Below are 18,255 nucleotides of genomic sequence, written 5' to 3'. Positions count from 1 at the left end.
AGTAAGTACACCCCTACATTTATCACTACTTAAAATACCTAAAATTAGAATCAGGTGCACCAGCTCAGGTGCAAATGATTAGAACATCGTCAGAGAAGATCTTGGACGAATCTGTCTATTTAAACCTCATACATTTAGTTTGGTTTGCTCTTCGTTGTTGAAGTGGGCGGCGTCACCATGCCTAGATCAAAAGAGCTCTCTGAGGCCTTCACAAAGAAGGTTGTAGATGCCTACGAGTCTGGGAAGGGATTTAAAAAGATCTCCAAACAATTTGAAATCAATCATTCGACTGTCCGGAAGATCATTACAAGAGGATAAGATTCCAAACAAGTGCCAACTTGTTCAGGCCAGGCCGCCCCAGCAAGTTCAGCCCGAGAGCAGACCGCAAGATGCTGAAGGAAGTCTCGAAGAACCCCAGAATGTCATCACGGGACCTACAGGTAGCTCTTGCCACTGTTGATGTCAAAGTGCACGAGTCTACCATTAGAAAGAGGCTGCACAAATTTGATCTACATGGGAGGTGTGCCAGGAGGAAACCTTTGCTGTCCAGAAAGAACATCAGGGCAAGACTAAAGTTTGCCAATGAACACCAAAGCTGTCCAGAAAGAACATCAGGGCAAGACTAAAGTTTGCCAATGAACACCGAAGCTGTGCTTGTCAATGGACATACGATACCAGACATATTCATTTCTACAATGGCCAATCTCAGATGAGTCAAAGGTAGAACTATTTGGCCACAGTACCAGAATATGTGTTTGGCGAAAACCAAAGACAGCATTTGACCACAAGAACCTGATACCAACTGTAAAGCATGGTGGTGGAAATATTATGGTTTGGGGCAGCTTTGCTCCATCAGGGCCTGGGCAGCTCACCATCATAGAATCCACTATGAATTCTTCATTGAACCAGAGAGTGCTTGAAGATAATGTGAGGCCATCTGTCAGAAAGTTGAAGCTCAACCAAAGGTGGACCTTGCCACATGACAATGACCCTAAACTTACCAGTAAATCCACCAAGGAATGGCTGAAAAGAAAGAAATGGAGGGTTCTGGAATGGCCAAGTCAAAGCCCGGATCTAAATCCCATCGAGATGTTGTGGGGGGATTTGAAACGAGCTGTGCATGCAAGAAACCCCTCAAACATCGCACAGCTGAAAGAATTGTGCATGGAGGAGTGGGCAAAAATTTCTCCCAGTCGATGTCAGAGACTGGTAGACAGCTATAAGAAACGTCTACTTGAGGTTGTTTCTGCCAAAGGGGGCAATACCACCTGTTGGAGCCAAGGGTGTACTTACTTTTTCCACATGCGAAATTTGCATTTATGTTTATTTAAATTATACAATGGACTACAAAATGTAAATGTTTCATGATATTTGTTATATTATATCACCTTAATCTTTCAATATTGTTGAAATGAAGATCAAATAGCTGTATGTTGAAATATGTTGAAAAAGTCAAAACTTTACATGGGCTGTACTTACTTTTTCACGTGACCTTTTATACACCTTTTAAACTTGTACAAAGTAAAACAAGACAAGATTCAAACCTGTCACTACTAGGTCTGCAGTTAACATCCAATTGTTTGATTGCACACATCATTACAAAGCCCAAGGATGGCAATCTCAGTAGAAATCAAATCTAGTGTTGAACTTCACCTCCCCCACCTCAAGTGCTCTCCCATTATTGTCTCAAATCCCATTCCTTCTCCACATGGGAGGATCAAATTTTGTAAATCTCCCCTAATTATGCCATGAAACTTGTGATTGATAACATGGGAACTGTGGTGCTCACCCTCAGGTGTGGCAGATCTGCTGCTAATGCCTGGTGTTGCGCTGCTCTCTGATGGCGAGCGTCCACGCGCCTGCATTACGGCGGTGACGCCTCGACCTGCAGGTGATGTGGGGCTGGACACGGACTCTCCGCTCTCCTCTATAGCGGTAGGACGGACATTAGATCATGTTGATTAGAGCCATTATGGACGTTGCACTATTGCAAATGCCATTGAGAAAGCCATAGCGTAAGGCAACCATATTTGTTTCCTATGGCAAAAGGTATTAGGGACATACGATACCAGACATATTCATTTCTACAATGGCCAAAGTTCATGAAGGAAAACATACGAAGTGATGAAACAATGATCAACTTTATTCACATTTGACTCACCAAGTGCACCTACAGCTGACAGGTACATCAACCAAAAGGCCTTACAAAAGAGGGTTGTAGTACATTTGAATGAAACAAAATGGCTGATCATAAGATTATAGTGTGTGCTAACTGTTTGCTTGATCAAGACACTTGACTGTATCATCTGACAACCAATCATGCGCCTCGTGAAGTACCAATGTATGGATGAGAAGTGTTTTTCCGACGTGCACCCAATGAAAAGCACCCCTCCCCCCACCCTTTAAATGAGAGGAGCTGCCAATAAGCCCGAAACATAAAGCAATAAATACAATGAGCGGCTTGCCAATGCTTCCCTTGAGGGATGACAATTTGAAACTGGAATCACCAAATTACAATTTAACCAAGCTTGGCACAATTTACGTTTGTTGGGGGTGGGCAGAGATTACCTTAGTCCAGGTAGAATTGCATAGGTAGTATGCTCCGAATGTCGTGTAGCCATCTTTATGTACATACGTCAGGCCGTATGCCGTGTAAGCTCGTATCTTCGTTCCCATCACGAGGGGTGGGGTTATGTTAATTAGTTAGGGATTAATGGTAAATCCCCTTTATGTAATGGCCTCTGTTATTTTTTCCTCTGTTCCTTATGACACATGCAGCACACACACATAGCCAGGAAATCGCGCATTTACCACACTAAATAAAAACCAACCGGAAGCAGGACACCGGACTGGTGAGCACACAGGCACAGGAGGACCGTGAGGCCACGCCACGAAGAGCAGCGATTGGTCCGGGATTGATTGGCGCAAGGACTGCAAAGATGGGACTATGGAATTGGTGCAGCAGGCATGGATGACGTCAGAGCCACGAGTATAAAAGAACGCTCTGCCCGACATTTTCTCTCTCCTCTATTCTTCGTCCTCTTGAGTCCTTGCCTCAATAACGAACGGTCGTGTCCGGACATTTTCCTCTTTTTTTGGCTCGTGGTTTCTCTCTCGGCTTGCTCTGATTATATCGGGATTTGACGGCGAGTGGTCGGAGTTCATCGCGCTCTTGCGCTGGGAGACGTGGGTGCTGGTATGGAGCAGACGGCGAGTGGACGTGCACGGCCTGCTCACTTTGAGCTCGGCGGCTGGAAGAGCGAGCTGCGCGCCAAGGTCATTCCAGCGCACAGACTTCGCACCAATGATCGGTTTTCGCGCGCAAGGATGCAGGGCCAGGGACGATTCATGACAAGGTTCAAGAGCCGATTAGATCTAAGTGCCACACAAACACATATTTATTTTCACAGTTATTTTTCCCATTGTTTGTATTTGAGCCTGTGTGGGGTCGCTCCAGTTAGGACTTTATTTTATCATGCATCATTTTGTTACTGGCATTTCTTTAATAAAGCCGGTATTTTTGTGCATTGAATTCTGTGTCGTTTGAGTTAATTTATCCAGGTGCGAAGACGTCAGGTGGAAGCCGTCCAGGTAAGTTCGTCAACCTCCTTTCCCTCGCGTGTAAAGAATACCGTCATCATTGGATTGAACCCCTTGGAGTTTAAGCTCGTTTGGTCATCCGTGTCGCCCTGTGGTGTTCACTGCAGGGTAGTCACATGACAGTATCAATGTATGGACGAGAAGTGTTTTTCCGAGGTGCACCCAATGAAAAGCACCCCTCCCCCCACCCTTTAAATGAGAGGTGCTGCCAATAAGCCCGAAACATAAAGCAATAAATACAATGAGCGGCTTGCCGATGCTTCCCTTGAGGGATGACAATTTGAACCTGCAATCACCAAATTACAATTTAACCAAGCTCGGCACACTGGGCCAACTGACAACCGACAACCCGAGTATTATTGTGTAGCATTACCAAATCGGTTCCATCAGTGTCCTTGGAAACGTGTTGAGCATGAAACAGTGAACAGTTTTGGATAGAGTGTTATAGACTGTCAGCTCTTAGCTTGTCAATGCTTATGACAGCTATTTGAAACCGTTTTGTTAGAAAATCTTTTTGAAAGGTCACGAACAGTGAACTGCTATCAAATTGTCATCAGTTCATCTCGCCTGTAAGTATCAGTTGCAATTTCTGTCCCATTCAATCTCCGCCTTTCTCTCCATCCCTCGACCCCTTCTACGATCAACGAATGCTACATTAAATATCATTTTACGACAACTGCGGTGGCTATAAAATGTGTAATGCAATGAAAAGATGGCAAATAGAACATTTTCCACATTTCGCATTTGCCATGCAGAGCTTGTCCCTGCCGTGGGAGATTTGAGCAGGCGTGCAGGTGTGAAAGCCATTCGAAGATCCAAGTGGCATTATGCATATGTGTAAAAACGGAATTAAAAAATGAAAAGCGAAAAACCCTCACAGCAGTCATTATGTTAGGGTGTGGCGTCCCCGAGCTGAAACATGAGCGACCGTGAGCGAGGCGCGACGGCAACAAGGCTGGGTTGAGTGCGCTCGTTGAGGACTTCGTTTGGCACCCCATTGCCATTCTTGTTTGCCCTTGAGTTCATGAAGGAGGCGACGCGAGGTTCGTATCATGCTCCATTAGTGTTTTAATGACCCCATGATAATAGTCCAAATGAAAAAAGAGAGAGAAAGAGAAAAACACATGGGGGAAACAAGTGGGCCGAAGGCTTGCCAAGCATTGGAGAAAATGTTATGATGTACAATTGTACATTTAGAACACCCGAGCTGAATGGCAAAGAACAATGTAAACACATTGCTATTCCAAGAGAGGGAGAGAGAGAAAGAGAGGGGTGAAGAGTACGAATAACAAAGAGAGGTAGAGAGAGGGAGTAGAGGTAGTGAGAGAGAAAGAGAGGGGTGAAGAGTACGAATAACAAAGAGAGGTAGAGAGAGGGAGGAGAGGTAGAGAGAGGGAGGAGAGGTAGAGAGAGGGAGGAGAGGTAGAGAGAGGGAGGAGAGGTAGAGAGAGGGAGGGAGAGGTAGGAGAGGTAGAGAGAGGGAGGAGAGGTAGAGAGAGAGGTAGAGGTAGAGGTAGAGGTAGAGGGAGAGGGAGAGGGAGAGGGAGAGGGAGAGGAGAGAGAGAGAGAGAGAGAGAGACAGAGAGAGAGAGAGAGGGAGAGAGAGGGAGAGAGAGGGAGAGAGAGGGAGAGAGAGGGAGAGAGAGGGAGAGAGAGAGGGAGAGAGAGGGAGAGAGAGGGAGGAGAGGTAGAGGGAGAGGTAGAGGGAGAGGTAGAGGGAGAGGTAGAGGTAGAGGTAGAGGGAGAGGGAGAGGGAGAGGGAGAGGGAGAGAGAGAGAGAGAGAGAGAGAGAGAGAGAGAAGAGAGAGAAAGAGAGAGACAGAGAGAGAGAGAGAGAGAGAGAGAGAGAGGGAGAGAGAGGGAGAGAGAGGGAGAGAGAGGGAGAGAGAGGGAGAGAGAGGGAGAGAGAGAGGGAGAGAGAGGGAGGGAGAGAGAGGGAGAGAGAGAGAGGGAGAGAGAGGGAGAGAGAGGGAGAGAGAGAGACAGAGACAGAGACAGAGACAGAGAGAGAGAGAGAGAGAGAGAGAGACAGAGACAGAGACAGAGACGAGAGAGAGAGAGAGAGAGAGAGAGAGAGAGAGAGAGAGAGAGAGAGAGAGAGACAGACAGACCCTGACCATCAGAGGACGTTGGAGGAGGTTGCAGCCCATTGGCACTAACATGCGCTAACATAACATGGAGAGGATAGAAGGAGAGAGTCTATGTGCTCTAGCTGTAGCTGTCTCTATAGAGAGACCTCTTTATACCGATGGTCATCTCTCTGTATTGAGCTGTTCCTTCAATGGGATCCTTCAACTCTGATGCAAAAAAACTCAAGATGGTTAGGCCCAACCATAAATGTACTTGGTTATGAAACGGTGAACAACTTGAGGAGACCAGCTATATTTGGCAGATCTAATAATCCATTTGGAATTTGCATCACACAATGACAAACAAACAGACAGTGTAATATCCGTATTTATGTCATACACTCACCAGACGTCCAGCTGGGCTTTGTTCGTGATGAGAACGGTGCTTTATTTATGGGGTTTGGCTTTCCCGGTGGGGAGGGCAATAGTGCTGGCTTGGGGGCTCGTGGGTAGGACGGAAACCGGGCCCGTCAATCTTCCTCTACTGCTCAATGGTTCAGCCATCTCCTTTATTCCAGACTCACCCTCACCCTCTGCAGCTTTCTGCATCACAGTCAAAAGCAAAATAGTTAGTCATTCACCTCATCTCTCTCAACCAGAGCACAGGCTCAGCCCAAGAAACGGGCACACTTACTCTCTGAATGATGGCTCTTTTTTCCTGCTTAGCCTTCATCTCTGCGAGCAAGTTTCCACCCATCACAGGATAACCGGGCACCTTTCGGGCACCCGGAGAACTGGACTTTCTTTCAGCTGGTTTCGGCCTTTCATCCGCCACGCTCCGGCCACCTTCAATCTGCCCTTCGGTAGCCCCAGGCTCGGCGGGTCGCATCTCCTCCGTCCATGTGTTCTCCATCACTTCAGCTCGAATAATTCCAGATTCCATGGACGATTCCACGCCAAGTGGCACTATTGTGATCTGTCAGTCTTGGAGCTTCCTCCACGTGGTTTCATGAACCCAAAAAGGTTGCCCAACTTTGAGTCCCGCCGTTTGTCTGAAGCATCTGTGGTCGCTTCTGAGGAATCAGCGCGTTTGAGGCCCTGACGTCTGCAGCACACAGCAATTAACAAACCTTTAGTCTCACCACTAAACTTAGTGGTTTCCATCACATCTGTTAGCATCAGCACTCAGAGATCTTGTTGTATTGACAACACAATGATATTGACAATCAAAAAAATTTGTCAAAGTTTACAAGTGGAGCCACTGTGAGATGGCAAGACGGACAGTAGAACATACTGAGCTTGGTTCAGTTACAGCGTAATACTCTCAAAACTGCTTGAACTGTGATGACAATTGACTATCCGATGGCATGCAAACCCCTCACCCCCCTTTTTCTGTTTACATGGTATAATGCTCTTGGAGGAGCTGCGCACGCACGCACACACACACACACACACACACACACACACACACACACACACACACACACACACACACACACACACACACACACACACACACACACACACACAACCACACACACACACACACACACACACACACACACACACTATGTATACAATACAACAACAATAACAACATGCATTTTAAGGCCATTTTCCCTGCTAGAGTGGGGGTTAGCCTTGCGGTCCCCATGACAACCTTCTCCATTTTGCCCTATTTTCTGCATCTCTTCTTGTTAATCCCCTTGCCCGCATTTCTTCTTCCACCATCTTTAGACAAGTCTTTCTCGGTCTTCCCCATCCTCTACTTCCTTCTACATTCATTTCCATCACTCTTCTCAACCAGTCACTTTCATCCTTCCTCAACACATGACCATACCATCTCAACCTGTTCCTCTTCACAGCATCCATCACAGGCTCTATTCCCATCATCTTTCGCAAATCATCATTTGTCTTCCTCTCTCTCAATGATACTCCGCACATCCACCGAACCATTCGCATTTACACCCTTTCCAGCCTTCGTTGCTGCTCTACATTCATGACCCATGTCTCGCTCCCATAAATCATAACACTTCTCACACATGCAGCATACACCTTTCCCTTCAGCTTCAACGACACTCCCCTCCTCATCAGCACGCCACTCAGTTCCCTCCCATATGTATACAGTAGATTATTTAAAGCTCTTCTAACCAAATGACAAAAAAATTGCCAGAACAACTAATTTTCCGAGGACATTCAAATGGAATTTGGACAAGACAAGTGTGCCAAGTGCACATTTGTACAAGGTAAACCAACAAAAACAGACAACATAACAATTGACCTTGAAACAACAATACAGCAGTTAGAAAACGAAGCATCGTACAAATACCTCGGATTAGAAGAGGGCCACCAAATATGTCACAAACAAATGCGCAAAACAATCGCCAAAGAACACCTACGTAGAACGAAGCTGATCCTGAAAACATACAACTCCCCAAGAAACAAAACCAAAGCCATGAACCAGCTCGCAGTACCAGTGTTTCAATATAGCTGCGGAATAATAAACTGGGCCCAATCAGAAATCAACAAGTTAGACATCAAAACAAGAAAACTCCTTACCATCCACAAAATGTTTTACAAAAACCAGTGCATCTCGAGAATGTACCTGCCGAGATGAGAGGGAGGGAGCGGCCTGATGGAACTCAACCAGGTGCACAGAGCGACAAGTGTAGGACCAGCTGAGTATGTGAAATGCTCAATAGACCATCGGATGCAATTTATAAACAAACATGAACACAACAAACCTGAAAAAGTATCCCGAACTCACCTTGCAAATAATTCCCAAAAACAGGTGCGAATAGAAGATGCCGCACAGGAGGGTGAAATGGCAACAGATACAGTCCGAATAATTGCAAAAAAGACGAAATAAATATATATAAAGAAATATCAAGAAATATACACCAACAACTGGGAAAATGACAAAAGAGCAGGAAAATGCCACGGAGGATGAAAAGCGCGTGGAGGATGAATCACGCACGACGCGTGTTACCTGCATGCACATCATGTGAGGTGTCGTGCACACAGCGCAGGTCAGCCCCAGCCGGCCGTACGTATGAAGGCTTGCATTATCGTTAATCTAAATTAGCCTGTGTTGGCTTAGCGGTTAGGGTGCCGGCTTGGGATCCTAGGATCCTGGGTTCGAATCCCGGTCGATCGCTAAATTAACACCAGGGGGGTTGACTCAGCCTGTCATCCTTCCGAGGTCGGCAAATTGAGTACCAGCTTGCTGGGATGAATGATCCCGGTGTGTACCCCGGTTTAGAATAGGTACACCGTATCCCTGCGCATCGTAAGAGGCAACTAAGGGTTGGTGCCAGGAAGGGCATCCGGCCATAAAAACATTGCCTCAAACAGAGAACCATGATTGTCATGGGGCCCACAAGGCTAACCCCTGCTCTAGCGGGGAAAATGGCCTTAAAACGATCATTCATTTCATTAAACACTTCGGTGCAGGGCTGGGTACAGGAGACCGACCCGGCATGATTTTTGTCATGCTATAACTATGTTATATATATATATATATATATATATTGTTGCGGTTTTGAGAACCCTTCACTAGTAAATTTTTGTAAATGTTCCCTTATAAATAATCCCCTGTAAATACTCCCATTGTTGGTGTAAAGGTCAAAGGTCGCACCCTAGTTAGGCCATGTACAACACGTAGGACACCATAGGATCTTCTTTAGTTATTTCATTAGTCTATGTTTCAGTTAAGGATCTGTTTCCAATCGTTTGACTCTGCGTTGTATTAATCAAATAACCTAGCCAGCCCCCTTCTCAAATTCCCATTCCTATTCATTTGCGGCTTTACCCTCTCCAAATTGTATGGCGCGCTTTTGCCAGCAGCATTCGCTGCCGTTGAGCTAAAGCTCGCCCCAAGCCGCCATTGCCAGCAGCGTTCGCTGCCTTTTGGTTTGTTCCTGCCCGCCGCCATTACGCACGCGGTCAGAGTGGGAGAAGAAGGGAGGAGTGGCCCGGAACATAGGCGTGGCCCCATCAACGCGTCATGAGGGGAGGTACGAATGAACCCTCGCGGCCAATCCGGGCTGAGGCGTGTTCACCGGTAGGCGGAGCAAAGCGGACGCGGCTTCATACGCGAGGCTTGTCATAAAAGCGTGAGCGCAAAGCCCTTTCAGGAGAGAGCAGATGCGGGGGAGATCGGCAGATGCGAGGAGAGAAGATGGGCAAACTTGAGGGAACAGCGCAGAGGCAGCGAATATAAGAACATTGCGCGGAGGATCGTTTGGGACGATCGTTTTCGATACGAACTGCCGTGGTTTTGAGAGCGTTCGGCACGCTATACGTACACGCATTCCAGCCCCTCGCATATGTGAGGTCCGGTCGTGCGTTAAGCTGCCAGCCGTTCTTCGCCCGCGGACCCGGAGCCTGGACCTTCCCATCGCCTGGAACCATCTGCCTGGACCTTCCTCCCCTACCAGCTACCATTCCGTGTGAGTCTGTCTGTTTGTCCTGGGCGTGTTATATAAGAGTGTATAAGGTTGCCCTATGTCCTTTTATTTCCTCTCTTTTGTATATTCCTGCCTTTCGTTTCCTCTTTTAGATAGTTAATAAACCATATTTGTTCTTCCTTCACCCTTCTTATTCTTTGGTTCCTCTCATCCGGTCGCTTTAGTCTTTTCCCCATTGAATATCGGTGGCACGATATAGGAACCGCTCAGAATCGGGTTAGTCTTTTTGCTAACGGCTCGAGCCTCGGATTGCTAAACCGCTCGGCAATCTTCCATCTTGTCCGTGGCTCGAGCAGAAGTATTGTCCTGCTTTGCGGAGAGGTTGGCGAAGGTATCTGGGACTCCATTGACCAGTCACCCTGGTCAACCTCAACCCCGCAAAGGAGCGCGATATCTTCTAGGACTCGGACGGCCAGTGTAATAGACGAGGGGATTAAACCCCCCTCGGTAAGGGGAGCGCCGTAATCTGAGATCCGCAACAATTTATTTATTTATTATTTATATATATATATATATATATATATATATATATATATATATATATATATATATATATATATATATATATATATTGCTACGGTTTTGAGATGTGTACAGTGAGCTCAATAAAGGTTAAAGGTTGTCCCCCATAGATAGTCACACAAGCAACATGTAGCCTCGTTTGTAGTATAGGTATGTCTTAGTATGTGTGAGAGCAGGCCCCTTCCAGTGTTAATCCTGCGTTGTGTAAAGACAGGAGAATAGGTCCTACTTCGGCAAACCATTCCACCTCTGTGGGCGCAATCCAGTTTGTTAAGCATTGGTTGTTCATTAGTCGAGCTAACACGAGGTAGGCCTAAAAAGGTGGGGGCGGCGTTGAGGTCGGGAGCGGCAGAGGCGATGAAGGTAAGCATGAGCCGCCAATCAGGGCTCAGAGGTGGTGGCGTCAGAGGGCGTGGTGAGAAGAGTCTGGTGAGTTCCAGAAGGCTCGAGGGGCGGGGCTATATAACCCGATGCACAAAGCCCTTGTGGGAGATTTCTATGATTATTGGGGTCGGTGAGTTATGCAAGTGGTTAAAATTGTACGTCAATGTAAACTTTGTTCTTAAAGCATGTAAGAATATGGAGAAACGAGTTTTGACCCATTGTTAAAGATAGAATGTGTTTTACTCTGCAGTTTGGCAAAGCCTTGGAACTGAAGTGATAAGGGAACATCTGTAAATAGTTTTCTTTGACCCATAAATGGAGAACACCAGGCTCGAGTGTTTACTTAAGCCAAGGGTGGATGCATTAGTCAGGGAGTGGAATTGTGTAGGTCAGAGAAGGTTGACATTAGCGGGGATAAGAGCATGTTCTCTTCTCCTTTGCCTCCGATAAGTGACCTATGGTATGCCTTTAGTGGCTGATAATAAAGACTAGATGGGTTTTTGGTGCCAGGAAGACGGAGCCGCTGAGTTCTGTGTTGATCTTTGAATTTCAATCGCACCACAACAAAGTTTCAAAGGTCTACTTAAGCACCATGCTCCGAGAGCAGAGACTAATCATCAGAAGAAGCAGGACGAGAGGGGAGAAGATTTCTTCAACCAAGCGACACGTCATATCTTGGTTATATTTTGTGTAACAAGTTTCCCTCTAACTTCGGAATAAACCTTGGCTCGGATAGACGTACCAAGCTCAATTAATCTGAGTCTCGTCTTGAGTTATTCCCTTCAGGGTTCAGTAAAAGTTCCCTGACACCCTCAACAGGACTTGAATGGGAATTGCCGGGGGAAGAGCACTTGTAGAGGAGAGGGAGAGGACTTGCATCACTCGCACTGTATGAACTTGACTATCACAAGAGATACGCGGGCGCAGCCAAGGCGTTTATAACTTGCGCGGTTCAGCCAAGCGAGTGAACGAAGCTGCGTAACCGCCCTTCGCCATAAAAGCCGTCCCGCCTTTGCCATAAAAGCCCTCCCTGCCGTTCGCCCGGATATATCGCCTTTGCTCAAGCGACGCGCTACGTGGCCTTGTCTTCGCCGATCTCCGTCTTCGCGGACGTGCCAGGGACCGTGGAGAGCTGAACGAGAACCACCTGGGACGCGCAGAGGAACACCTGACCATCTGCAATACCCCGTGTGAGTGTGAGTGAGACGGGCCCATTGTCTTTGGGATAATTAAGCCTGTATAAGGATTGCTCTGTGTCTCTTCGTCCTGAACTGTACATACGTGTGATAATCATTAAACCTATCTGTTCTTCCTTTCTTCTGAATTCGATCGTTCCCATGATTTCTCCATTGACTAAGCGTGGCAAGAATAAGATCACTCCAATCGGGTTCCATTAGTTATAACTGCGCGGATCATGTGTACGCAAACCGCTCGGCGTATTCCAACAACCCGTGGTTCATGCGAGACTTGTTTCCTCGCTTCCAGGGCAGCGCGAGTACTTAGGTACGAGCGAGAATTTGGTCCCGAAACCCTATTTGGCGCTGTCCGGAAGGGGCGTAATAAGTCTCGGTTCGCGCCAGGTCAGTAAAGACAAGGGGATTAATCCCCCCTTGATAAGGGTAGAAGGTAGGCGACAGAACCACAACAATATATATATATATATATATGTATGTATGTATGTATGTATGTATGTATGTGTATATATATATATATATATATATATATATATATATATATATATATATATATATATATATATATATATATGTATATATATAATTATATATATATATAATTATATATATATATATATATATATATATATATATATATATATATATATATATATATATATATATATAATATATATTGTTGTAGGAGACGGGTCGCGCCTCCCGGCACGGCCGTCCCACGGGTGCAACGCCGGCTGGTTCGACACAGATCTCGGGTTACGCGCCTCTATCGCGATACCAAATTACACCTGTGCCTTGCCAGTTGGGGAGACACCCATCGCTACAGGTTGGGTTTGTCAGAGACCGAGCGAAGTCTGCCGCAACCTGTAGCCAGTTTGGTTTTAATTACAAATCGAGCGGATTGCTCTTCAATGCGACACAGATGAATGCAGTGCGGCAACTTCCATACGAATCAACCAGATTTAATGGGGGAACATTAGGGTACACAAAACAAGCAAGGCGTTCATGATAACATTATAATTCAACTATGAGTAATAACCCGCTCTTATCTAGGGAGCTACAATTAAGGGTTTCGCGGGGTGACCCTAACGAGATAAACCTTAGGCCTGGACAACATTCATACAAGACAGGGGGGTACTTGGTGGTGTTGATGGACGAGAGGTGAAGATGTGAAAAGGGCGAATGCAGCTCGTAACAAGCCGATGTCGCCAGATTCGAAGGCCCCGCTTGGGCCTGCAGTCTGCCAAATGGCGGCCCGCCCTCTTATCGGCCACGCATCAAGCGTCGCGAAATGGCGGCCACCGGCTCTCCTTATCGGCCACACGATCAGCACGATTTTCCGTTTCTCCCGCTCAATCACGCGCGGAGAGAGCTCTCCGGCGGGAACCCGCCGCGAAGGCCTGTCCACACGCCATCCGCGCATGCGTATTTTTCCACCTCCTCCCTCGCCCGTGCTCAGCGACTACCTGGAAGCGCCGCTTCCGGTTTTTGACGGCGCTTGTCGTTTTTGCCCGCTCAATCGCGCTTTCTCACGTCAATCCATTGCCTCGATCATGGCATTGCAACCGAGGCCGGTCTTAATGGGACTTGCACCTTGTTTGATTGTCAAGATGTAATTAAAAGGGAACCGTCTCTTGTACACCACCAATGCACCACACAAAACAGCCTGCTACACCTTCCGACACAAAACTACCATCCCAGTACAGACGATCTATGGTAAACATACATCTAAGAGGGGACCTGAACTAATTCTATATTTAATAAACCACTAAGGGCCATTTCCGCAACACTACCCCCACCTTTCTCCCGAGGCTCTCCCGAGCCTCCACTAGGGGCAGCCCGCGGGAATGGCCCTGTCTAACGTACAGCACAAATCTCCCATTTACTCTAACCCACAACATTGCAAGCACTTAACTCCAAGAAGCAAAGTATCAGTAAGATTGGCATGTCCCTATCCTAGTGTGTCGGATCACTAATCTAACAAACACATCCACACTCTATGCACAATACTTAACATTCTAATTATGCATTTGCGCAGGAGGGCATTCAATGTTACTTTCAACACCAATATTCACATCGGAGCAAGACATTCAGAGTTTCAAAGCTTCTTGACGTGTTCGCTCCTTCACGCCTCCTCCCGGCAGTGTTGTGTCTTCACCCCAGAGGGGTTTCCTTACTTCGTGGCCTTATTGGCCTCTCACCAGGTGAGTTCAGTCGGCCCAGTGGCCTAATCTCACAAAGAGTCCTTCGGCCCACTGAGCCCACAAGACGGCATGAATCTTCGGCTGCAACAGCCCGCAAAAGCACTTTGGCCTCCATGGCCCACAAAAATGCTTCGGCCCACATGGCACACAACCGAGCAGCAGCAGGCAACAAGCCCTGCCTTGGACAGCAGGTGGCACAGTTCTACCGATGGTAAGCAAATGCAGTCTGGAGGCATTCTTGAGGGTGCAAGTGGGGGTGATGACCTCAGCCCAGGCAAAATGAAGAGTACCCTTAACCTTCCTTGCCTGACTTATCTTGGTACGACTTGTTTTAGTATGGTCTTCTTAAAAAGTCCTTTCACTTTTTAGCTGACAGGATGGTGTGCTTCTTAATCAATTGTTATCTGTGTGCTCATGACACACTGGTGGCTTCTCTGGCACTTGGAGAGGGCGACCGAACCTGGCCCTTGTTCACAACTTTCCCATCAACACGACTCGTACCAGGTGTCACACATGAATGGTGCGGAGGAGAGTTCATCGAACCTAACCTTTTACTTGAAGCTCTAACCAATGGCACAAACCCTGCCATTGCCACAATGATCCTAATGACCCATTTTTCCCAACCTGGCACACTGTTCCATTCTTTTAAACCTGGGCAAGGCCCTTATTTGTCTCTTTTTCTTCACTTGGTGGTGCCAGGCATAACTCATTGGCTGGGGAGTGTGACTACAACTAGGCCTCTTTGCCTGCTTCCAATAGGTGGTGGGGGACACCCAGCGACCTCGGGGTTCACCTGAGCGCGCCTCTGGCGCTCCTAAATAAGGGGTGGCTCTCTAGCCCCCACACTGTGCTCTCCAAGCACTCTAACCGGGTGGCTCTCTAGTCCCCGCACTGTGCTCTCTTAGCACTCTAAACCCTACTGTCTGGTGTCCCCTCCCGACTCACCAACTTCCAATACCATGTCACACTCCCAGCCAGTACCACCATACCTTGGCTGCACCTACCCCTAGCAGTCCGCCTGCACAATGGAACAGCAGCCAGAATCCACGTCAAATCCACTAAGTCCCCCTAACCTACACTCACTTGGTTAGGAGACTCCTACCAACAGGGTACATTGTTCGCACTCACTCTCCTCATTCACACAATCACGCCATTCATCCCAAACACCTTCGTCATTCATTCCACAGTGCCACACACCGTCCACAACACCATCCAACACCTTCCACTTTTTTGCAGGGGTGTTTAACGCCCTGTCTGTCATGTCCCCACTATTTCTCTCACTTTTTTTTTTTTTTTTTTTTTTTTAAATAGTCACGCACATCCACTTGTGCCACTCTTGTCTCTTCTGTCAGTCTCTCAATTTGCAATCTCTCTCGATATTATTTTCAGTCAAGAATTCCCCTTTTTTTTTTTTTTCTTTCCAATCTGGCCTGCTTCTGTGGCTCATTGGAAAGGGAGTGAGGGAAGGAATCCCTCATTACCCCTTACATGGCCCCGCCGCCTTTCCGCCACGGCTCATAAGGGTCACGTCTCAATTGAGGTCGTGGTCCACCCCCTCCTTTTCTCCAGGGTTCGCGGAAGTCAGGTAGACCCCACTTGGGGGAGCGGCCTCCCCCTCTTCTCTTTAATTCCCTGAAGACAGGTAAATCCCATTTAGCTAGCCGAACCCCTCGTGTCCTCAGAGAGGTCCGATGACCAAGGGACACCTGGCGGTGTCGTTGCTGGGCCCCTCTTGTTCGAAAATGGGTCCAGGGAGTATGTGACGCATGCCAACGCCGCCTGCTACGCATCTGCGCTCTACCTCGAAGTTCCTTTGAAGCTGAGGGAGAAATTACAATCCCCTTTCTAAAGCCTGCTCCTGGTGGAATTTCTATTTCCCCTTGCACCTCGAACCTATTTCCTACGTCACCACTCATTCCATGCTCCGCACTCACACACGTTTCGGCCTTGACAGCACACCCCGGTGCTGTAAACTGGACTATGGGCTCACAGCATTCATCCACAGGCATTCCATCCACACATTCAGGTGTCACGCATACGTGCACCCCATCGGACGGAGTCTCTTGATTAACATCAAATCCAATTGCGAACTGAAGCTCATCATCCGCACCATGTATGCAGATGCCCACGTACCTGCTTCGTTCCAAAGTCACATCGGTCCGGTCGCTCATCATTGGTTCGCCACACTCCTCTGGGGCTGTCAGCTTCACTTGCTGGACCTGCTCAAAATGTGTTTCATGAGTCAACAACCCCGTATACTCCCTCCATGTCTCCATCACCAGGGTTTGCTCCAATTGTTGTTTCATTCGACGAGTGATGCCAATCAAGTCCTGCACCACTAACATTCCTCCCTGTGATGACGTCACACATCCCACATTATTGTGCTGCCCTACTTCCTGGCTCCATTTTCTTTCCCAGTTGAGTCGTTCTTCCTCTCTGAGCCTTTTTAGTTGTTCGTTACCTTTCCGGAGTCTTTCCATCTCTGCGGACTCCACCCTTGCTTTCTCCTTTAATTGGTCAATTTCCGATTCATATTCCTCTTGTTTCTTATGCCACCGTCCCTCTTGTGCTTCATTCTCCAACCTCGTCGTTTCTCTCAATTGATTGATTTCCTTTTCCTGCTTCATTCGTTGTTCTTTCATTACACGTTCATCCATCTCATTCTTTGACCTTGCTTTGGCTTCTGCCTGTTCGATCTGCACAGTGTAGTTCCTTTTTAGTTGATCAATTTCAAATTCATATTCTTTTTGTTTCGTATCCCATCGTCTCTTTTGTTCTTCATTCTCCAATCTCGTCGTTTCTCTCAATTGATTGATTTCCTTCTCCTGCTTCATTCGTTGTTCTTTCATTACCCTTTCATCCATGTCATTCTTTAACCTGGCTTTGGCTTCCATCTGTTCAATCTGCACAGTGTGGTTCCTTAACGTTTCCTTCTCCGTCCTCTCTCTTTCCTCACTTAACATCCTCAGCTTGTTTTGTAATTCCCTTTCTTTGTTTTGGTGTTTCTGTAACTCCATCTCATTTTTTAGTCTTGCTTTACCTTCTATCTGCTCAATCTGCCCAGTGTGTTTCCTTAACATTTCACTCTCCATCCTCTCTTTTTCCTCACTTATCTCCTCTACTCTTTCGCATGCTTCCTCTCTCCTTTTGTCCATCCTCTTCCCGTATTCCTTGCTACTTTCCATTTGACGTGCCAGTTCATTTCCTCTGTACTCTGATTCCCGAAACTGGCTTGATTTCTCAGACAATTCTTCCTTCAGTTGTTCCAATTCCAAATCGTGTTCCTCTCTTTCCTTTTCCAAGTTCTCCCGATCCCGGGAGTTTCTGCTTTGTTCTTTCTCTATTCTCTTGTTCAGTTTGCTCTTCTCTTGTTCCATGTATTCCTCCCCTCTTTTTATCTTCTGTTCTAGGCTTTCCCTTGTCTGATCACCGGATCTTACCTTTTCCTTCAGTTGTTCCAACTCATGGGTACTCCCCTCTACTTTCCTCTTTTCTCCCTGTAGTACCTGGACTTTTTCCACCAATTGATTCCCTATGCCTTCCAATTCGAGAATCCGTGCTCGTTCCCATCTGGAATCTGTGTTGTCTCGCAATGCGCCGGCCAAGGCCATTTCCGTCCAGTGAATTCGTTCCTGTGCATCGACCAATTGTTGTGACTCCCTTTGCTCCTCATTTTCCTGAACCTCACTTGCCTGCTGTAGTGCCTCATGCAATTTCATGTGTAACTCCCCAATATAATCCTCCTTACACTCCACCTGCTCCCAGGCATCCCCCAATCGTGCATGAAGCTCGTTAATGTACGCATTGTCGTCCT

At 47.1% G+C, this 18,255-nt stretch overlaps 1 protein-coding gene across 1 annotated transcript in view; it reads right to left on the bottom strand.

Annotated features, from left to right (window-relative positions):
- LOC137434868 (F-actin-uncapping protein LRRC16A) overlaps positions 1-18,255 on the bottom strand; it is a 265,856-nt gene that overhangs the window by 41,328 nt on the left and 206,273 nt on the right. The window contains 4 exon segments of the mRNA XM_078784989.1: positions 1,790-1,927; positions 6,076-6,262; positions 6,364-6,639; positions 6,642-6,774. Coding sequence (XP_078641115.1) covers positions 1,790-1,927; positions 6,076-6,262; positions 6,364-6,639; positions 6,642-6,774 — 734 coding nt within the window.

This window comes from Myxine glutinosa, chromosome 9 (assembly GCF_964187855.1).
Source record: "Myxine glutinosa chromosome 9, kmMyxGlut1.1, whole genome shotgun sequence".
NCBI classification, from domain to species: Eukaryota; Metazoa; Chordata; class Myxini; order Myxiniformes; family Myxinidae; genus Myxine; species Myxine glutinosa.
This window is presented reverse-complemented; position numbering and strand designations above follow the sequence as displayed.